Source organism: Lissotriton vulgaris, chromosome 2_1 (genome assembly GCF_964263255.1).
Source record: "Lissotriton vulgaris chromosome 2_1, aLisVul1.2, whole genome shotgun sequence".
In the NCBI taxonomy this organism is placed as follows: Eukaryota; Metazoa; Chordata; class Amphibia; order Caudata; family Salamandridae; genus Lissotriton; species Lissotriton vulgaris.
The window spans coordinates 1,525,004,293-1,525,027,413 of NC_141687.1; the positions used below are offsets into that span (position 1 = coordinate 1,525,004,293).

The 23,121-nt window shown below is 44.9% G+C and overlaps 1 protein-coding gene across 1 annotated transcript in view; it reads left to right on the forward strand.

Annotated features, from left to right (window-relative positions):
- The window catches only part of TMPRSS5 (transmembrane serine protease 5), a 188,740-nt gene that overhangs the window by 23,225 nt on the left and 142,394 nt on the right, over positions 1-23,121 (forward strand). Inside the window, exons 3-4 of the mRNA XM_086958871.1 lie at positions 15,505-15,612; positions 19,374-19,490. Coding sequence (XP_086814997.1) covers positions 15,505-15,612; positions 19,374-19,490 — 225 coding nt within the window. The remainder of the gene's footprint in view (positions 1-15,504; positions 15,613-19,373; positions 19,491-23,121) is intronic.

Consider the following 23,121-nt stretch of genomic DNA (forward strand, 5'->3'; position numbering starts at 1 on the left):
AAGCAAACCCACACGCACAAGCTGCAATGCCAGGCGTGAGACCTAAAAATAGTTATTTAAAGCCTAGGCACTCGGGGAAGCAGAGAAAGAGAAAGCAAGGATACTTCAGTGTCCTCCCCACTCCTCTACCCTTGAGCCTGCATGATGTCATTATTGCATCAGTTCTTTATATGTTTGTTACCATTCTCTACCGTACAAACAATGAACATTGTCCTGGTAACAAGCAGCGTCCTGCTTATGTCCCTTGCTCACTGCACCATCAGGATTCAAGCAAGCCGGGCCAAAGACGGCTGAAATGCCAGAAACCGGTCCCCGGAAGCTTGTTTCCTTCCCAGTATAAGAATTGGCTTGGTAGTTTGGTCTGCCCTGTTCCCATGATGCACTGGGCCAGGGACAGACTAATTTGCATGTAGCCAGGTTCTGAGCTGGGATGGTGCAGTGAGCTAAAAAACGGTGATGGATCAAGCCCTGATCTTTGGACTGGGTAGGAGTGATCTGCTTAATTCAGATACTCTGTCCATCACCACCCCCTTTTCTGAATCGTTTTGTCCACCATAAGCGTGGAAGGGTATACTCAGATGTGAGTCCCTTGCTCACTGCACCATCAGGATTCAAGCAAGCCGGGCCGAAGACGGCTGAAATGGCAGAAACCGGTCCCCGGAAGCTTGTTTTCTTCCCAGTATAAGCATTGGCTTGGTAGTTTGGTCTGCCCTGTTCCCATGATGCACTGGACCAGGGACAGACTAATTTGCATGTAGCCAGGTTCTGAGCTGGGATGGTGCAGTGAGCTAAAAAACGGTGATGGATCAAGCCCTGATCTTTGGACTGGGTAAGAGTGTTCTGCTTAATTCAGATACTCTGTCCATCACCACCCCCTTTTCTGAATCGTTTTGTCCACCATAAGCGTGGAAGGGTATACTCAGATGTGAGTCCCTTGCTCACTGCACCATCAGGATTCAAGCAAGCTGGGCGGAAGACGGCTGAATGGCCAGAAACCGGTCCCCGGAAGCTTGTTTCCTTCCCAGTATAAGAATTGGCTTGGTAGTTTGGTCTGCCCTGTTCCCATGATGCACTGGGCCAGGGACAGACTAATTTGCATGTAGCCAGGTTCTGAGCTGGGATGGTGCAGTGAGCTAAAAAACGGTGATGGATCAAGCCCTGATCTTTGGACTGAGTAGGAGTGTTCTGCTTAATTCAGATACTCTGTTCATCACCACCCCCTTTTCTGAATCGTTTTGTCCACCATAAGCGTGGAAGGGTATACTCAGATGTAAGTCCCTTGCTCACTGCACCATCAGGATTCAAGCAAGCCGGGCCGAAAACAGCTGAAATGCCAGAAACCGGTCCCCGGAAGCTTGTTTCCTTCCCAGTATAAGAATTGGCTTGGTAGTTTGGTCTGCCCTGTTCCCATGATGCACTGGGCCAGGGACAGACTAATTTGCATGTAGCCAGGTTCTGAGCTGGGATGGTGCAGTGAGCTAAAAAACGGTGATGGATCAAGCCCTGATCTTTGGACTGAGTAGGAGTGTTCTGCTTAATACAGATACTCTGTCCATCACCACCCCCTTTTCTGAATCGTTTTGTCCACCATAAGCGTGGAAGGGTATACTCAGATGTGAGTCCCTTGCTCACTGCACCATCAGGATTCAAGCAAGCCGGGCCGAAGACGGCTGATATGCCTGAAACCGGTCCCCGGAAGCTTGCTTCCTTCCCAGTATAAGAATTGGCTTGTTAGTTTGGTCTGCCCTGTTCCCATGATGCACTGGGCCAGGGACAGACTAATTTGTATGTAGCCAGGTTCTGAGCTGGGATGGTGCAGTGAGCTAAAAAACAGTGATGGATCAAGCCCTGATCTTTGGACTGGGTAGGAGTGTTCTGCTTAAGTCAGATACTCTGTCCATCACCACCCCCTTTTCTGAATCGTTTTGTCCACCATAAGCGTGGAAGGGCATACTCAGATGTGAGTCCCTTGCTCACTGCACCATCAGGATTCATGCAAGCCGGGCCGAAGACGGTTGAAATGCCAGAAACCGGTCCCCGGAAGCTTGTTTCCTTCCCAGTATAAGAATTAGCTTGGTAGTTTGGTCTGCCCTGTTCCCATGATGCACTGGGCCAGGGACAGACTAATTTGCATGTAGCCAGGTTCTGAGCTGGGATGGTGCAGTGAGCTAAAAAACGGTGATGGATCAAGCCGTGATCTTTGGACTGGGTAGGAGTGTTCTGCTTAATTCAGATACTCTGTCCATCACCACCCCCTTTTCTGAATCGTTTTGTCCACCATAAGCGTGGAAGGGTATACTCAGATGTAAGTCCCTTGCTCACTGCACCATCAGGATTCAAGCAAGCCGGGCCGAAAACAGCTGAAATGCCAGAAACCGGTCCCCGGAAGCTTGTTTCCTTCCCAGTATAAGAATTGGCTTGGTAGTTTGGTCTGCCCTGTTCCCATGATGCACTGGGCCAGGGACAGACTAATTTGCATGTAGCCAGGTTCTGAGCTGGGATGGTGCAGTGAGCTAAATAACGGTGATGGATCAAGCCCTGATCTTTGGACTGAGTAGGAGTGTTCTGCTTAATACAGATACTCTGTCCATCACCACCCCCTTTTCTGAATCGTTTTGTCCACCATAAGCGTGGAAGGGTATACTCAGATGTGAGTCCCTTGCTCACTGCACCATCAGGATTCAAGCAAGCCGGGCCGAAGACGGCTGATATGCCTGAAACCGGTCCCCGGAAGCTTGCTTCCTTCCCAGTATAAGAATTGGCTTGTTAGTTTGGTCTGCCCTGTTCCCATGATGCACTGGGCCAGGGACAGACTAATTTGTATGTAGCCAGGTTCTGAGCTGGGATGGTGCAGTGAGCTAAAAAACAGTGATGGATCAAGCCCTGATCTTTGGACTGGGTAGGAGTGTTCTGCTTAAGTCAGATACTCTGTCCATCACCACCCCCTTTTCTGAATCGTTTTGTCCACCATAAGCGTGGAAGGGCATACTCAGATGTGAGTCCCTTGCTCACTGCACCATCAGGATTCATGCAAGCCGGGCCGAAGACGGTTGAAATGCCAGAAACCGGTCCCCGGAAGCTTGTTTCCTTCCCAGTATAAGAATTAGCTTGGTAGTTTGGTCTGCCCTGTTCCCATGATGCACTGGGCCAGGGACAGACTAATTTGCATGTAGCCAGGTTCTGAGCTGGGATGGTGCAGTGAGCTAAAAAACGGTGATGGATCAAGCCGTGATCTTTGGACTGGGTAGGAGTGTTCTGCTTAATTCAGATACTCTGTCCATCACCACCCCCTTTTCTGAATCGTTTTGTCCACCATAAGCGTGGAAGGGTATACTCAGATGTGAGTCCCTTGCTCACTGCACCATCAGGATTCAAGCAAGCCGGGCCGAAGACGGCTGAAATGCCAGAAACCGGTCCCCGGAAGCTTGTTTCCTTCCCAGTATAAGAATTGGCTTGGTAGTTTGGTCTGCCCTGTTCCCATGATGCACTGGGCCAGGGACAGACTAATTTGCATGTAGCCAGGTTCTGAGCTGGGATGGTGCAGTGAGCTAAAAAACGGTGATGGATCAAGCCCTGATCTTTGGACTGGGTAGGAGTGTTCTGCTTAATTCAGATACTCTGTCCATCACCACCCCCTTTTCTGAATCGTTATGTCCTGGTCACAAGCAGTGTCCTGCAGATGCTACGCACACACCCTGAATCAAGAGTCATTTACATGTCTTGTTTCTTTTCTTGACCTCTTTATGCCTCTGTTTCTGATTGACCTTGTCAGCGCTGAGCCCAGTGCCTGTGTTGACGCTGGCACACTCCGTAAGGCATTCCTACCACCGTGCAGAGCTTGCAGGAGTTACTGCACATTTGGGCTGTACCTTTGATTGGCAGTTTTATATAATGGCAACTCAACACTGCAGGGCTTTACATGAGCACTACATTACATTAGGTAAGGTCGGGTTATTTTAATTTTGTTTGATCTCCAAAACCCGGCTGGGAAGTATTGTAATGAAATGCCTTTTTGAATAGGTAAATTGGAAACAACTTCACCTATAAGGCGATTCACATGAACAAAGCTATTACCTAACTTTAAAAACATCAGAATCTGGTAGTAATAAAACCTTAAACGGTCAATTTCCGCTCAAGCTGGACAGTTTCAGAAAGTGTTACACCCTGAAACGGGCATACTATGGAAGGGCAAAGAAGAAAAGGGAGGTCCCCTATTAGACCAATCTGGGACAGGGGAAATACATGAAGCAAAAAAATGTCCATAACACAAACACATTGCCTGGGGATTTAAAAACACAAAATACGTATGCTGGTAGTCAATAGGTATTGCGGAACACAATAGGAACAATTGTTGTTGCAATGTCAGGAAATACACAAGTCAAATAATTGACAAATTAACAATATAACATCATAATTAAAAAAGAACACAATTTATTCCAATACATTTATGTACATCATTAGATCAAAACATTAAAAAGATTTGGAAAAACAGTTGTCGACACAGCGTTTCGGTATTGTAATAAACACCTTCTTCAGGACAGTTTTCCTAAATGATAGAAAACATACAATTAAAATCTATATTAAAAGGCATTTTCACACAGAAGACATTGAGCATAATGTTCACAACAATTGCTTGTTTTTTTGTTCCATTCTTATTTAAACATTTTTGATTCAATATTTGTATGCAATCACCAGCATGAAACACACATAATTTCCCAATATGATCTTACTGATCTTCATAGTTAACATTGTCATTAAACATAATACTCTATCTATAGTCCAGAGAATTATACATCCAGATAGTGAACCCACCTAAAAACAGTGCGAGTGATGATACCCTGCAATTAATCAACCACTTCTATTGCAATGACTTCGTTGTACTAAAATCAAGAGATGGACTAATCGTCTTCTCAGGAATTTCCACCTTTAGTAAAAAAAGGAACAATAGTAGTAATCCTTTGAACTAGTTATAAACACTTACTTATTAGTCCCTCGTATATAGTACTTGGGGTACCCAGGGCCTCTAAGTTAAAGTGTCCCTCTTGGACTGTAGCATTTATTGTGCTACCACAAGTGTAGCATAGCAAAGCACGGCTCACAGCCCAGCACATCACCCGCTGGTAAAACTGTTTTATTTATTATTTCTAAGTCATTCCTTAGCAAGCGTGCTGAGCCCTAAAGGCAGCATGCATAATATTAAAAAGATGGGCATTTCATTTTGGTAACTTTACATACACTGACTGTAAGAAAACCTGCATTTTCGTTTTTACTGTGGAAAGGCTTTTAGCTCAACTGGTGAGTAGAGAATTACAAGCTGAAAACGTAACAGAGCTAACATCTGATTAGGACTCCAAAAGATGATACTTCAAGGTATCAAAGGAATCATTACAATAAACCAGAATTGATACACAAGTCAAATTCAATGTAACTTCTGCACAGATCCAACAACCACAACAAGATGATGGATGGAGTACTGTTTTTTTTGCATTTGTCGCCCTAAGGAGGAATGGTATGCCAGATGTGGGTCCTGTGCTCGCTATGCCACCGGATTCAAGCTAGCCTGACTGATAAGGAGTGATACCCTGAAACCAGTCCCAGCATGCTTCTTTCTGGTCCAGGGAGGGCCAGGCTTAGCAGTTCGCATGGGCAGGTCCTATGGGGCGCAGGGTCAAGTCGGACTTGCAAATGGCTGGGTCCAAACTGGAATGGCATGTGGAGTTAAAAATTATGGGCAAGATTTACATGAAAATGCCCAGCGGGGCACCGCAAGCCCTTTGGCTGCACCTCGCTGCGGTACTTTCAGAGCACAGGAATTTAACATATTTACAATTATATGTCGCTTTTGTGTGCTCTCCCCTGCGCTGGCACACAAACAGCTGCCATGCACTGGCGCAGGCACCCTTGCACCATGGTGCAGGGATGCCTTCATCGTGTGGACATTGTTTTTGTGCAGGGAGGGGCACCTTCCTACATGAAAACAATCACTACAGGCATTTTCCTCTTGCAATGCGTGCTTGGAATGCAGCACACATAGAAAGAGGAAAATAACGAGGAGAAATGAAAACATTTCTCCTTGTTGTATCTCGCTTCACCACCCCTAGGGTGGCATAGCATAGCATAGTGACGCATTTCCAGGTTTACGATATCTCATAAATCTGGAAATGTGTCTGGTTCCATGGGTGTTGAGTGGGAACACCCACAGCAACACCCATGGAACTCCCCTTTCACGCAAAGCTCTGCGTGTAAAGGGGCCATATTTACATGGACAGGAAAAGTCACGCAGGGTGGATTTTCCTGTCTTTGTAATGTGGCAGAGAAATGTGGTGCGGTGCCAGTGCATCACAAAAAGTGATGTACTGGCAGCTTGTAAATCCCAGGATATCTCAGATGTGGGTTTCTTGCTTGCTATGCCACCAGATTCAAGCTAGCCTGGCTGACAAGGGGTGATACCCTGAAACCAGTCCCAGGATGCTGGTTTGTTGTCGATGGAGAGCCAGGCTTAGCAGTTCGAGTTGGACTTTTCTCATGGGGAGCAGGCTCAAGACTGAATTGCATATGGCTGGGGCCAAATTAAAATGGTATGGCGAGCGAAAAACAATGAATTTGCACCTGTGGTGTCCCACTCAAGGAAAAGACATCCCTGAGCGAGGAGATGACTTCAAGAGTCATTAGCTGACTCCTTGTTTCAGGCATAGGGCCATAAAAGCTGAAGAAGCCTGCCTTGTGGAGATGGTGGCCAAGGAGGCCTGAGTGCCACTGACTGGCCACGTGCAGCCTGGTAGTCCAAGTCCAAACCCTCAAAAGTTGCACGCGTGTCTGCTGAACCTGGGTTAGTCGTCGGAGTGCAGGTTGGTCGTCTAGCATGGAAGGTTCTGCAAGTAAAAGGGAACCACTGGTTTTGCTCTAACCGGACAGCAGTAGACTAGTGGCGACTGGTTTTTAGCTGGAGTTTACCAGAACTTTGAGGGACATCAACCCTTAAAGCTAAAGTCATTCCACGATCTTTGAGGACCAATGAGTGGCCACAGGAAGACCCCAGACACCAGCTCAACATCCTCAGCATCCTTAAACATCTTCAGCAGCCTGCATCTCTTGCATCAGAACCACTGCATTGATTCCTATGGTGGTTCACCCATAGATGATGCAACTGGACTGGAGACTGCTTTAGCTGCAAGGCAACTGTTAAACCGGACCTTTTTGTTCCATGTTACTAGCTCCCTGCGAAAATTGGTCACTATAAGAGTGCCCTTGATACATGTTGTGGCTAAACCTAAACTATGAGTGGCGGTGCAATAATTTACTGAACTAAGTGAAAATCAGTGGATTTTTGATGTTAAGGTGTCTATTTAAAGATACAATTTGTGGGAATTTTCTTGCTTAACCATTCTGTGCCTCTGTCTGTCTGTGGAATCCACGTCTGGGTGGGCTGACAGTTGGGCTCTCGTGAATTCACTCTAGACAGTCCCACAAAGGGAGCTGAGGTGTGATGTCCATATCCTGATAGGCATCACCAGGCCGAAGGCAGTTGCGGCCAACATGGGGGAGGGAGGGGAAGGGCACACAGGAGGGAGGGTTGTCCGCGTCTCTGCTCCTGCTTCCCCCATCTTGACTCAAGAAGCAGGAAGCACTGCCTGGCTCCTCTGACCAATCACAATGCTGCAAGGCAGCGTTGTGATTTGTAAGCACTCAGGCTCCACTGACCAATCACAACGTTGCAATGCAGTGTTGTGATTGGTCTGAGGGTCCTGGTTCGACGCTCAGCCGGGGAATAGGAGTCTGGGCATGTTATCCACACAGGCTATAATGCACCCTACATGGAGAACATGGAAAGTGTTAACCTTAACAACAAAAGAACCGGGGGTCTATAACGGAGCTTCAAGTACTCCGAGCTGCTGCAAAACTCCTACATAAGTGAGTTAGGCGCTAATAGAGCTACAAAAGTCTCTATATCAAAATGTGTGCCAGGACAAACCTGTCGAAGGACCTACTGAGATTGTTGGTAAGACCCGTACAGAGATGTGTTGGATTCCCATCAAATAGGTATGTAGATCAAGTGTTCTCATTTGGTCATCCAAAAATGGGGTGGTATGTCTCTTGATCAATGAGACCCATCCATCGCCCTTACTCAATTGGGTCGCACCATCAATCGCTAAGGTACCCATGAACACATGATAAAGATGGGATCGAGTGCAGTGCAAAAATCAAAAGATGTGTGAGTTAAAAACAAGGGGTAAAAGGATAAATAGGCGAAAAACTCTAATGTTATTTGTCCTTTCCCTCAAACAAACAAGAACAATGCAGAGGAAGCAGTCTAAACATATAACTGCATTTACAAGGCCAACATGTTTCAGCCGGTAGGGACAAGATCCGATGGCTTTCTTCAGGGCCAGAGTTCTAAGCATTAGCTACTGCATACATAAAGTGAACGTAACGACAATCTGTAAAGGATATACATAAATAGTCCAAAATCGTGTTCCTCTGTACCAAACGGTGTCTCTCACATCTGTTAACAAGAAACAAGAAGTAAATTGTAGTAAGTCCTATCAAAACAGGAAAGACCTGGCACTGGCTTGTACTAATTATGCCAATTTATTTTACTAATGTTACTCACCTGAATAGTACAGGGAGTGTACCTCACCTTTCCTGGAACCCAGCTCAGGAAAAAGGAGGCCCCGCTCTGTGAAGGCAAGGAAGGGGTAATGAACGGAAGGGTGGACAGTACTACTCTATCTCTCCCTCCAATACATAATATAGCCCCTATAACAGTCAAGCTTCACAGAGCCACAAAAAATCCTAAGGGTGGAATAAGTCACAGAGCCCATAAAAGTCCCAGGTTCCCAAGATCCATCACTTAATGTAAAAAGCTTTCCTCTAAATATGAGTGTCCTAAATAGGATGGAGCTAAACTGTAGCAGGTTTAGATCTGGGCTAGCAAAAGTTTGACAGACCAAGCCTGGTCTCATATCCCAGAAACATAGGTGAACCAGTCTATGCCACCCCAAAAGAAAAAAAGGCCAAACATAAATCCTAATGAGCCACTAACCTGTCCGGCGTTGTCTCATCGCAGGACCCGAGCTTTGCGGAAGGCAAAAATGGCTGCCCACAGGAAGCTTATAAAGGAGATAGGGGCGGAGTATCACGTACTCTCGCGGGATTCGATTGAACTACAGAGTGATGTCACAATCCACTGTGTTGTAGTTCACCCAAGAACTACAAGATGACATCATTACGGCCATCTTTGTAGTTTGAAATTTGAACTAGTTCAAAAATAAAGGTGCTTTATTTAACCATAGCGCAAGTGTTTGCAAGCGCGAAATAGTCGACCGGGCTGATGTCTATTTATAAAGATCCATCAAAGTGGTCTCTAATGATGTTGCTTGTTAGTTCAAACTCACATATAGGCAAACAGTGTGCCAAGGGTACATCTGTAGAGAGCCCTAAAGGACCAAAGTGAAGGTGGGTGACCCTAGACTCAAAGGAAACTGAACCTAATACCTCCCCAGAAGATTCAGTGGTGCAGACTAGAGCACACAGTGTCCCTAGCGAAAGAACTACCTCCATAGAGTGTAGTCTAAGAGAAAGACCCGCAGCTGGCAGCTGCTCTAAACAGTAAAACACAAACAATTGAAGGAGGGTCTGAGGGAAATTTAAAGACCTGCCCAGTTCGTATCCCCCCAACTGTAATCCTAACAACAAAAGAACCGGGGGTCTATAACGGAGCTTCAAGTACTCCGAGCTGCTGCAAAACTCCTACATAAGTGAGTTAGGCGCTAATAGAGCTACAAAAGTCTCTATATCAAAATGTGTGCCAGGACAAACCTGTCGAAGGACCTACTGAGATTGTTGGTAAGACCCGTACAGAGATGTGTTGGATTCCCATCAAATAGGTATGTAGATCAAGTGTTCTCATTTGGTCATCCAAAAATGGGGTGGTATGTCTCTTGATCAATGAGACCCATCCATCGTACTTACTCAATTGGGTCGCACCATCAATCGCTAAGGTACCCATGAACACATGATAAAGATGGGATCGAGTGCAGTGCAAAAATCAAAAGATGTGTGAGTTAAAAACAAGGGGTAAAAGGATAAATAGGCGAAAAACTCTAATGTTATTTGTCCTTTCCCTCAAACAAACAAGAACAATGCAGAGGAAGCAGTCTAAACATATAACTGCATTTACAAGGCCAACATGTTTCAGCCGGTAGGGACAAGATCCCATGGCTTTCTTCAGGGCCAGAGTTCTAAGCATTAGCTACTGCATACATAAAGTGAACGTAACGACAATCTGTAAAGGATATACATAAATAGTCCAAAATCGTGTTCCTCTGTACCAAACGGTGTCTCTCACATCTGTTAACAAGAAACAAGAAGTAAATTGTAGTAAGTCCTATCAAAACAGGAAAGACCTGGCACTGGCTTGTACTAATTATGCCAATTTATTTTACTAATGTTACTCACCTGAATAGTACAGGGAGTGTACCTCACCTTTCCTGGAACCCAGCTCAGGAAAAAGGAGGCCCCGCTCTGTGAAGGCAAGGAAGGGGTAATGAACGGAAGGGTGGACAGTACTACTCTATCTCTCCCTCCAATACATAATATAGCCCCTATAACAGTCAAGCTTCACAGAGCCACAAAAAATCCTAAGGGTGGAATAAGTCACAGAGCCCATAAAAGTCCCAGGTTCCCAAGATCCATCACTTAATGTAAAAAGCTTTCCTCTAAATATGAGTGTCCTAAATAGGATGGAGCTAAACTGTAGCAGGTTTAGATCTGGGCTAGCAAAAGTTTGACAGACCAAGCCTGGTCTCATATCCCAGAAACATAGGTGAACCAGTCTATGCCACCCCAAAAGAAAAAAAGGCCAAACATAAATCCTAATGAGCCACTAACCTGTCCGGCGTTGTCTCATCGCAGGACCCGAGCTTTGTGGAAGGCAAAAATGGCTGCCCACAGGAAGCTTATAAAGGAGATAGGGGCGGAGTATCACGTACTCTCGCGGGATTCGATTGAACTACAGAGTGATGTCACAATCCACTGTGTGCCTAACTCACTTATGTAGGAGTTTTGCAGCAGCTCGGAGTACTTGAAGCTCCGTTATAGACCCCCGGTTCTTTTGTTGTTAGGATTACAGTTAGGGGGATACGAACTGGGCAGGTCTTTAAATTTCCCTCAGACCCTCCTTCAATTGTTTGTGTTTTACTGAACATGGAAAGTGCCCATGTCTGTTTGGGGCAGCAGAGCAGCACCGCTCACCCGCCCGCCCACAAATCAGCACAGAAACATAAAATGACAATAACTCAAATGTATTATCATTTTATGTTTCCTTTACGTTGCACTGCTTAAAAGCAGTGGACCACCATAGCGGAGGAGCCGTGACTCACTGAAGGGCCTTCCTGAGCTAAAGTGGTGTGTGGAGATGTCATTGACACCTTAATAGGTCAGTGCCTGACCTTACATAAAGTTGTCTCTACCCCCTGTAGTGTGGCTGGAGCCAGGTTAGAGAAAGGCAGGGTCTTGTGCAGCCTTCAAAGGTTTTCCTTTGAAATTTGCATACTTCAAAGGCAGAAAGGGGTATAAGTACTGTACCTCTGACACCCCAAAATCAGAACACTTCTTGACTAAAGGACATTCTGCTTGGAAGAAAAGTTTGATGCTGTAGGAGCGACTGACAGTCTGCCTGTTGCTCTGTTGTGCTGGCCTGCTGCTTGCTGCTTCTGTCCTGGAAGTGAAAGGACTAGACTTTGCTTTTTAGGTCAAGCATTCGAGACCTCATGAATTTACTTTAGTATATACTTATATACTTTAGTATATACTTATATGTGTATGTATCTTGTGGGCTCTGGAGATCAGCCCTAGGACTTGCCTGCTTCTGCTTAGGGACTTTGTTTTCTGTTCAACTGCCTCTATTTAACTGTCTTGATAGAAAGCAACCAGCAGAGGTCAGTAAAATACCAGAATTGCTTTCTGCTGAGGGACTTTATTTTTTTATTTTTCTGGCAACTGCCTCTATTTAACTTTCTTGATAGATAGAAAACGACCAGCAGAGATCGGTAAAATACCAGAATCACGTTAGCGTTTGCTAGATTCTAGCTTCCACGAGCAGCCGTAGACAATAATATTTTTTTCAAATCTTGTATTTTCAGTGATGTGACCACCGAAGGCACTGATTTTATATTAAAAACAGAGCTTTGGACTATACCATTTCCTTCTGAAAGGCAATAGTTCTCTCCATGTGTTCCCATACCTGGGTTGTCACGCAATTTGGTGCTTACTTTCTCTCCATGTTAAAGAACAGTAGATTTTTCAGCACCCAGGCTAATGTGCTGCATAGCTAAATATATATAAGTTCCCAAAGGCGAGACCAATTGAATTGCAAATGCTTGTTGTATCCTGCTTCCAAGGTTCTCCAAGGGCTTGTGTCTGCTTACCTCCTGGTAAGAATTCTCAGGGTCATCAAAGACTTCACCTACCAGTGCCTGGGCTCTTCTGCTTCGAGTTCTGATTTGCCAAGTGGTGCCAAATCCTGTCTCTGAGCCCTTAGAAGTGGAATCTGGTGATCTGAAGGAGAAAATATGCGCATTGACTCCCAGCATCTGTTTTTACTGATGTATTGCTATAAACTTCAATGCATCACCGCTGTTATCACCAGTGCATGGTTCCCGACCAGTATATTGACCACAGCTTTCACCGCAGGCCTCAGCGTTCCATTACAGCGTGTCAGAAGAACTGCTGCATCATCAGTTTCGAGCAACGCATCACGGAAGTCTGTGACACACCGCTCCAACTCCAATGCAGCACCTGCTTCATCACTGTGTAATCAATGCAGCACCTCCGAATTTTTGATGCATCGTCCCTGGGCACCGATTTCTTCATCGACGTGGAACAGCAGTGAGGAACCGAGGTGCGTGTCCGGAGGTCGACGCTTCACCTCCCCTTCCACTAAGGAACCAACGCATTACCTCCCCTGACAGTAAGGAATGGATGCATCACCTCCTCTGCGTAGCAGTAAGGAACCAAATCATCACCTCCCCTGGGAGTAAGGAACCAACGCATCCCCTTCCCTGGGAATAAGGAACCAACGCATCCCTTTGCTTTTCTGTCACCTCACCTCCCTTGCGCCTGTTTCTTTTTTGAATTTTGATGCATCCAAGGTACTTGGTGCTAAAAGTAACGTATTCATAGATTTCTATGGCTTGTGCATGTTGTATGTTTGTCCTTTTAGTCTTGTTTTATTCAGATAAATATGGGCTATTGTTCTAAACTGGTGTGGACTCGTTTTGTGGTGTTTTTACTGTGTTACTGTGTGTGTATGTATACATTCTTTACACATTGCCTCTGATATAAGCGTGACTGCTCGTGCCAAGCTACCAACAGGGTGATCAGGGGTTATCTTAGCTGTGTAATCCCCTTACCCTGACTAGAGCGAGGGTCCCTACTTGGACATGGTGCAAACCACTGCCAACTAGAGACCCCATTTCTAGCAAACCCTTTTTAGTAACATTAAAATAATGAAAGACGTGCGAAAAACAATGTTCTAACCTATACCATGTATGCTGCTCTTTAATGACAGTTCATAGGTCGCTGTGCTTTTAGAATTGCAACTTATGAACTGCAAGTAAGAGAAGTGTCTCTGTGACAAAAGCAATAACCCACTGAGCTATCCACATGACACGCAGTTCTTTGATCTGCATTATTACCGTTCTTTGCAGCAAGCATAATAATCCTCTGCACTACTTTATGATGAGACAAAGATCCCACTAGACAAAACTCCAATCTCTCCAGCAGGAGCATTAATCACTAGAGCAATCTTGACACTTTTATTGTTGTGTAAAACTGCTTGGCTGTAACAGGTGCTTTTCAACTCAAAAGGTATTTCTAAAAGCACGCCCTGAGCTTAGCGCCAGGCGCAACTGCAGCAGTCGCACCACCCTAAAGGCGGTCCTGCTGTAGGAGTCATATTTTCTAAAATTTCACACAATACAGGGCAGCAAGCAAAGTTGCTGTGCTGCATTGCATGAATGGGAGAGATCTGAACAGTGCCATATTAACTAAGATATGGTGCTCTTCAGCTCTCTACCTAAACTGGATCACTTGAGGCTGCCTAGCACGAACTTAGGCACCTTTGCGCAATAATGCAAAGGTGCTTGCATTGCAGGCAGGAATGTTTTTGTGCATGGAGTGACACATCCCTGGGCAAAATCAATCCCAAGTGGCAATTTCGTTTTTCAATGGGTGATGCAGAATGCAGGAATGAAGGAGGAAGTATCAAGGAGAAATATACATATACCTTTGTGTGGGAGATGTACCACTTGGTGCAGTTCCAGGTTTACAACCATTAGTAAATCTGGGATTGCATCAAATTCAATGGGTGGGTGCATGGGAATGCCATGTTTCACCAATAGAATGCCTCCCACAACGAAATGTAATGCAACGCAGTGCAATCCACTTCATTGCATTATGTTTCTTTAACAAAGTCACACATGGCAGTACAAATATCCCCGTGTGCGACTTAGTGAATCCCATTTAGGGACCTGTTTTGGCTTTCCACAATTTGGGTCACGCAAGGACAACACAAGTCCTAAATCCATTCAGCAGTGTTGCCATGGTGCCATCAAACACAAAGATAGAAAGATGGTCGATTAAGCACATTGAGGGGGGTTCTGAAATTTCTTTGATTTCTATTATTCCACCCCTCCTTTCTAGACACACTGTGCACCCTCATTTCTAGCAATGCGTTTTAAATTCACTATATTGGTTAATGGGGCCACAACATGACTAAGTGAAAGAAATCAAACTTTCAAATCTGTTACACTTACATTTCTCTACTGTTTAATTCATATGTTGTATCCAAAAATCATTAAGCGTCTCACAGCCTAATGGAAATCAAGTTTTTGTTTTTTGAAACTGAGGGGCATACTATCAAGACAGGCGATAAAATTATTGCCGCTTTAGCGGTAGAAAACTGCCGCTATAACGGCGATAATGGGCTTGATAATATGCTCTATGGAATTCCAATTGAAGCCTATGTTAGATGTCCTCAGGGCAGACTGGGAACCAGAACCGGCCCTGGCAAAGTGCTCGACCGCCCCCCCCTCCTCCGGAGGAAGGGGGGGATGCGACCGCGCTCTGTGCCAGGGCCGGTTTTCAGCCGTTTTTGTTACAGGGCCGTTTTTGCAGCATGACCCTGCAACAAAAACGGCCCCCAACCATGCGGCCCACCGGGGGATTGCCCGGTGCCCTCAACGGCCAGTCCGGGCCTGGTTGTCCTTCACATTTAACATGGGCTTCAATTGGAATTCCATAGAGCATATTATCAAGCCCATTATCGCTGTTTTAGCAGCAGTTTTCTGCCGCTAAATTAGCGATAATTGTATCGCCTGTCTTGATAATATGCCCCCAGGTGACAAAATACATTTTTGTTTTCACGATGTTCTTTTTATTGTCAAAAACATACACTTCAGTAAAATAACGTGCTATAACCAGAATCGATTGTTTTTTCTGCAGATACCTCCAAAATTTCACTTGAAAATTGCTGCACGGTGAAAAGATGCCTCGCAATAATCTGTGTCATCGGGATCCTGGCAGGAGCAGCAGTAGGACTATGGTTTCTCGGTACATAAAATCAATGTGACTGTGGTGTCCTCATCTTTTCTTAAATGTTTATTGATGAGACAATCTGAGTGCCTGAGTACATTTAAATTTATGGGAAAGTGAACAGAGGGATGCTGGAAGCTATGATTTTGTAGTACGTGTAGACTACAAATAAAGCCAGGAAGATGGGCTTACACAGCTGCATAAATATACTTGATATATGTTATCTGTGGGATACCTAGACATAAATTGCCTGTCCTTCAAATTAAGAATAGTTCAATATATATTAAAAATAATCCAGATTTTGATATTTACATTTTTGCATCAAAATTCCAAATGTGCCTTATGCTGGGTCATAGTGTGGTACATTGTTTGCAGCTTCCTATTCATGGACGTGGTACTATGAATTAATCCTTTTGTAATTCAATGTATGGCATTTTGTCAGTGCACCATAGTTATGTCATGCTCCTCAATTATTTTGATTCTTCTTTGGCAGAGGCTGTGATATGGTGACTATTCAGGAGCACACCACAAACATGGAATCACTATTGGTGCTATCACTGCCCATGTGAACGATGATAATCACAAGGCTTAAAAGTGAGAAAGAAACACAAGAACAACCATGAGCAGGGCCGTTTCTACCCTTAGGCAGGACTAGGCGGCCGCCTAGGGCGCCAAAGGGGGAGGGCGGCAAAAACCATGGGTTTGGGAAATTCCCCTTGAATGGCTCAAAAGGCATTGGGTAGTGCCTTCAAGATTCACGCCACGTTTGGTGCCAAGGGCTGGGGCCATGCATGCCATATGCGACTTCCGATCGGTGTCGTACCTCTGAGTGAGGTAAGAGGGCCTCGAACCTCCGCCCGGGACTACTCCCCCCAACCCTCCAAATCTCTTCTTGTCAGTGGAGCTGCCAGTCCAGCTCCGGGGCGCAGCTCTCCGTGAAGGATGCAGGCCTGGAAGGATGACGAGGTTAATGAGGCGCCGCTGCAGTAGCTGAGCTCACAGGTACTTCCTCGGCTTGTAGGCCATCATTTTCCATCTTCTCCTGTTGAGTTTTGGGGTTCATGATCTTGAAACTGACTATTTCGAAGACTAGAAGTAGATTACCTAGAGTTCTTTGTGAAATAATGCCTTAGCTCTCGTCTGGCACGAGCTGCCAGGATACAGGAATACATTTCCCCGGTCACGGGGAATGGGCTGAATACAGGCAGGTAGCCGAGCTCTTTCAGAAAGGTGGGAGAACCCTTTCCCTCCTACAGCTCCACAACCAGTGACATGTCACTCAGTGCCAGAGGCAAAGCCTGACTGGACTCGTTTCATTCTACAACATTTCTAAATGGTTTCCATTGACAGGAGGAGGCACGTGCCTTCCACTCCTTCCTCCTTCTCTAAAAAAAATGATTCCTCTCCCTTGAGGTCAATGGTATCATCCGCCACTTTTACGACTTTCTAGGACTGTTACCTAACGCCATGTTGGTAGGACGCCAGTCCTGGGTTTTATTTTATTATGGTATTTAGAGGGTATGGGAAATACCGGGCAATTCATAATCATGCCCCAAGTGGACGTGTGTTCAAAAGTCCAAGCATATTTCGCCAGGTTGACTGAGAGTGGCACACATGATCGGGGGCACTTACCAGTCAGGCAGTATTGCTAGTGCAGTTGGTTCGATGTAAAGATACAGTACTCTATATTGAAGAATGAAATAATATTAAGGTTGTCAAATGAAAGCTCAGGGTTGGAAGGTGCTTGTCCTGCGTATATCAAGTGGGGATGTAATGATGTGTATTATGTTTTTTTGCCTCAACCATTTTATTGTGTTACATCACATTCCGTGGCTTGGCGTTGTTTCCTGCGGGTATTGGAATGCCACTGAACTTGACAAACCATTGTTTGAAACTGTATGTCTTTTGCGAGTGTTAAAGTAACATGAGTGCAGCCTTGGAAGTTCTGTGTGGTGTTTTTTTGTAAATGGGTGGGTGTGCTGAATGACTTCTCTGCAGTGGTCCAAGTGCATTAAAAAAGTATTGGAACTGTGATGATGCGCAATGGAGGCAGGGGTATGTAAGAGTAGTAAAAGGGAGGGGGTGGCATTTTTCAATTCTCGCCTAGGGCGGCAAAACACCTAGAAACGGCCCTGCCCATGAGCGAAACTATTAGGCCCTGGTTATTTGGAGCTCATGGTACCCACATCGATAGGTGGATGCCTTTTTTGGTTTGCAGAAACATACTTCTTACAGACCCATATTCCAAGATAACTGAGCTAAACCGTACAGAGAGAAAAAGCGAAGTTAGCAAACTTGCTCTTCTTTCAGTTTGCAACGTTTGTTGATTTGCCTAACTTAGATCAATGTTCCATGCAGGAAATGGCTGTCCCAGAGAATTTTTTTTCCAGGTAAATTTTCCAAGCTTCAGAATGTGAATTTCTACAAAGGATCTTTACAAAGTTGGAGGGTAGAAACTTTTTAAATCACACACACCCCTTATATGAACATCTTGTCCTAAATGTTGAGAAGCCATGTGTTCTGGACAGGGACTCTTTAGTAATGGTAATTTCAAAACATTCTTGTACAGAATCCGCATTCCTGCCTTGATTTCAAGACTCACCTCTTTCTGATCTGTGCTCCAGCAATTTGAAGGCACATTGCACGCTTTCCTCGTGGCCAGAGAACCTTAATGCATATGAGGTCACACCAGTTTTGTCAAAGAAAACTGCTCGTTCTTCTTGAACGCTGATTCCACTGATGACATTCTATACCCTTTTACACAGTCTGGCAACCAGTATCTGGAAATATCATAATCTATTCAAGTTCTTAGAAGACTACATCATTTATCTCTTGACAAAACAAATAAGACGAGACATTGTCTTACCTGGAAGCAAGAAAAGGTTCGTGTAGGTTTGGAGCTCCCAGCGCAAGCCAAAAGTATTGAGTTAGATTTAATCAGTATCAAAACAGAATGTAAGCATCACTCCTTGACATCAGCAGTAGAGGTTGATTTCAATATTTTTCGTACTCCTCTGCATACTCTGTAAAACCTGTCAATCGGGATTTGTTGAGCGTAACTAATCACCTTCGCAGGTATCCCGGTGCCAGGTTCTTGCTACTATCAGTCGAAAAGCCAGGTCTGAAGTCCCTTTCTGAATTCTGGGGGGGAGTATGATGTTCAGAGGTGGAGTGGAAGGTCGTTCCAGGGCTTGGCAGGGAGGTAGGAGAAGGAGAGTCTTCCACTGTAGCTTCAGTAGATGCAGGGATTGTGTGTGAGGGCAAGGGAGGCAGAGGACAGGTTTCTGGAGTGTTGATGTATGTATGCTGGTCCTTGGTCGTGGCGGGCCTTATAGGCATGTATCAACATCTTGACTTGGCATCTTTTCTGGATGGGGAGCCAGTGGAGGTTCCTGAAGTGGGGGGTGATATGGGTCCATTTGAGGAGGTCGAAGATGAGTCTGGCAGCTGAGTTCTGTGTCCTTGGGAGTCTCTTCAGGAGTTGGGTAGTGATGCCTGCGAAGAGCACGTTGCCGTAGTCCAGCCGCTGGTGACTAGGGATTTAGTGACTGTTTTGCTGATGTTGACAGGGAGACATATGAAGATCTACCGGAGCATGTGGAGTGTGTGGAAGCAGGAGGAGACGGCATTGATATGTAAAAAATAAATATGTTTAAATAATGTATTCCATTGAATTCTCTGCTGAACTAAATGTCATCATGACACTGACATGATTAGAAATTAAAATATCTATGTTTTTCCAATTGTTGTACAATAGTAATATGTATCTTTTTTTTAAGTGAACTACTTCATGAGGCCACGCTCTCACCAGGACTCCGTCCCCTTGCAAGAAGCAGAGCAGAAGAGGAGCTGCAACGACACCAACAATGACCTCAATGTCCTAGCACCCAAAAAAGGTTATCAGAGTTTGTTTCTTCCACCTGAGATTCCTCATTCTTTACATTACTGCTTGAAAGATATCACTAGGACAGCAATTTTCAGGCCATTAGGACACATTTACAGTGGATTATTTGTAGTAGTCCGTGTACCTTTCCATTAGGTTTCTCAGGATATTCTTGGCTTTTACTTTGATTTGGTTTACCAATATTCCTTTACAAAAATGAATATATTTATTTATTTATTTGTTTGTATAGTGCTAGAATCGACCCCCGAAGGGGTATCTCTGCGTTTGAAGCAGACTGTGAGGGGAGGCAACAGATTGCAGCAGGTTCAGCGGGCACAGAACAGGAAGGTCTTAAGCATCTTTCTACATTGCAGATGTTCAGGACACTGTCTTAGATGGAGGGGGAGCCCGTTCCAGAGGCAGGGGCCGAGATAAGAGAGAGCTTTTCCTCCTAATCTAGCGCTTCTTACTCGAGGTACTACCAGAAGATGTTTAGCACCTGAGCGAATGGGATCTGGGAGATATATAGGTTAGAAATTTCTCAGAGAGGTAAAATGGGCCCAGGTTGGCCAGTGCCTTGTGGATAGTGCAGCATGTTTTAAATTCAATCCATTGGCGGATAGGGAGCCAGTGCAGCTTTACAAGCAGAGGGTGGGAAGGGGTACGAGGTGGAACATTAAGGACCAGCCATGCTGCCGTGTTCTGAACCACCTGCAATCTGCTGAATGAGGCGTCATTAGCCAAAATCAACAGGCCATTACAGTAGTCCAGGCGATGGTACTAAGTCGCCTACTAAGTTTTACGGGTAGAATCTGGCAGCAGGGGAAAAACTCAGCAGACCAGGCCTAATGCATGGAAGCAGGAGCCAGCTGTTTGGGCAACATGTTCCTTCAGGCTGAGGGCTTGGTCTAGGCGGATAACCAGATATTTGACTGTAAGCTTAGGAGAGGGATGGGGGCCCAGGTCAGTTGGCCACCAATCAAGAGTCCATAGGCGGGGGGCTTCTCCAAAGAGCATGATTTCAGCTGCATGGCAATAATATTTACCTCAGCCATATCTACGAAACATATATTTATTAAAGTGCTGTTTAGGTTTATAAAAATCTTAGAATTAAAGTGTCTTAGAGCTTAATCTTAAATGTGATAACTGCACATCCAACGCAGCCTTCAACATACTTATTGAAATTATTGTATGTGTTTAAAACTACTGTTAAGGTGTATTTTTTTAGTGATCATATCAAACTATTCTAGTGATGCAGTGTGCGCAACGAAATTCGTTTTATGTATTTAAATGTTTACTTACCTGTAAAACTCCGTAATCCATACATTATTTCCCCCCACCCTGCCCCTCCTCCTGCCCACGTCACCGCCCTATAGAAACACCTACTGCCGACCGCTACTGATTGTGATCCTTGTCATCATTTCATGGGGATTCAGAAGACATCTACAAACTGGGGGTGCAAGAACGCGGGGTCGGCGAAGGCAGCATTGAAAGTCCTCGACTAGGAAAGCCCCCGGGTTCCCTTACTGCACCATATTGTTTGAGACAAAAGGGGTGTCCTACCTCTGTCTCTGTCCCCATGACAAACAGCAATAAGGTGAATGAAGCAAAGCAGGCAGAGGCCGAGGCTGAGGTTGACATCGAAGCAAGTAAATTGGGCAAAATAGGCAGACTACAAAAAACAAAGTCAAAGGCTAAATTTGAAAAACATAACAAACGTGGGAGAGCACGAGAGCCTGAGTTACAAGTGTCCAGGGAGGGCAGTGCATTAAAAGATATTACAAAAGCACCTCCTGAAAATAAAGAGCTATTTGGTGGGAAGTCGGTGGAAAATACTGACAAAGGTTTTTCCCCCTATCAGGTATATAAGGGAAAAGGCCCAAAAATACAAGGAAGAAAGGCCCTTCTTTGGATACTAAAGTGAAAGTAACCCCTTGCTGAGGTCTTATTTTAAGGTTTTACCTCAAGTTTTGGATGTGGTAAAGCAGGGGGAAGCTCTCAGGGTAAGCGGTGTCCAGCCTGACTTGGGGAAGCAGTTTCACTCTTTCTTCAATATGGCAACAGAGAGTCCCTTGCCCCTGCCTGGGTCTTGCCCTCTGCTTAACATCAGCTTAGACACTTTGCCTACTTCTGGCCTGCCTTCAAGTTCTTCTAATTTATCAGTGGTACATGTTGAGCCGCAGGTTGAACTGAAGGTCGGGCAGCCCCTTCAGTTGAATGAGTCAGATGTACCAGAATTCTCTGAAACTAATGGGATTATGACCTCAAAAAATCTTCCAACAGATGTGGATGCCGTTGCTGCTGCTGTCCATGGGGGAGCGGCTGTGGTGGCGGATGCTAATGCGGGAGTGGGGACGCTTTGAGCGATAAATCTGCCTCAAGAACTCCATTTTATTATTTCTTACGATGGCATCTGACATTAAAAATGGTTTTGCAATCTCGGAGTCTAATGAGGGAGACATCAGACTTTTTTGCAAGTCCCTAGAGAAAAAGCTTGATATTCTAAACTAAAGGACGAGGGTCTTAGAAAATTCAGTGGAAGAACTTAAAACAGACCTGGGAGTGGCTAAAGATGATATTTCCTCACTTAGGAAAGATGAAACTGCACTCCGAGACCGAATGGGGTCACTAGAAAACTACTCCAGGCACAAGAATTTGCACCTTCTGAAGGTGCCGGAAGGGAAAGAGGGGGAAGACTTAACATCTTTTACTGTGGCCCTCATCAAAGAAGCAGTGCAGATTGATGTATCAGAAGAAGAACTGAGGCGAGATATACAGAGGATACATAGAGACACTTTTAGGAGAAATCCTAACCGAACAAAACCAAGAAAAATCCTAATCAGTTTCCTTACCTTTGAATTAAAAGAGAGAATACTAACTGCTGCTCTTATATTGAAATCTTTGAAATTGAGAGATTTTATTTTTGATATTAGGTCGGATCTTTCACATGTCACTCTGGAGCGCCAATGGGAGCTGGGGAAGAAAATGCAAGACTTTAAGAAGTTGGGGGCTGTTGTTCAACTCAAATTCCCAGCCCAATTAAAGATCATGTTTAATAATAAGATGCACAAAGTGCGAACAGTGCAGGAGGCAGATGATCTTCTAGAGAATTTAAAATAATCTCTTCCATACCACGATAAAGTACGAAGGGGCATATTATCAACAAATAGCGATATTTATCGCTAAGTAGGGTTAGCAGCAATTATTTGTCGCCACGCATCACGGGATTTTATCGCTGAGATAATGTGCTATTAGCAACGTTTATCTCAAAAGCGATAAAATTCCCGGCGATAGCGGTTAAATCCGTGAATATCACGGAGAATACAGCGATATTCACTCATTATCGCTAACAGGGTCTTAGCCATTATATCCACCTCCCATTGGATATAATGACTAAGAATTGGTCTGAGCAGGTGTTAGTTTTTGGAGATATTCGCGCTTAGCGCAAATATTTCCATCGCTATGCCTGTGTTGCTAATAGGCGATAGCGATGTTAGCGACTGCTTTCAGTCGCGAACAGGTTGGGTACGCCCACTTTGCATGTCATTAGCGATAAATATCGCTGACATGCAAAGCGGGCCCGAACCGCTCGCTATCGCCTACAAGCTGTCGCTAACTGCTGTTAGCGACAGCTTGCTAATAGG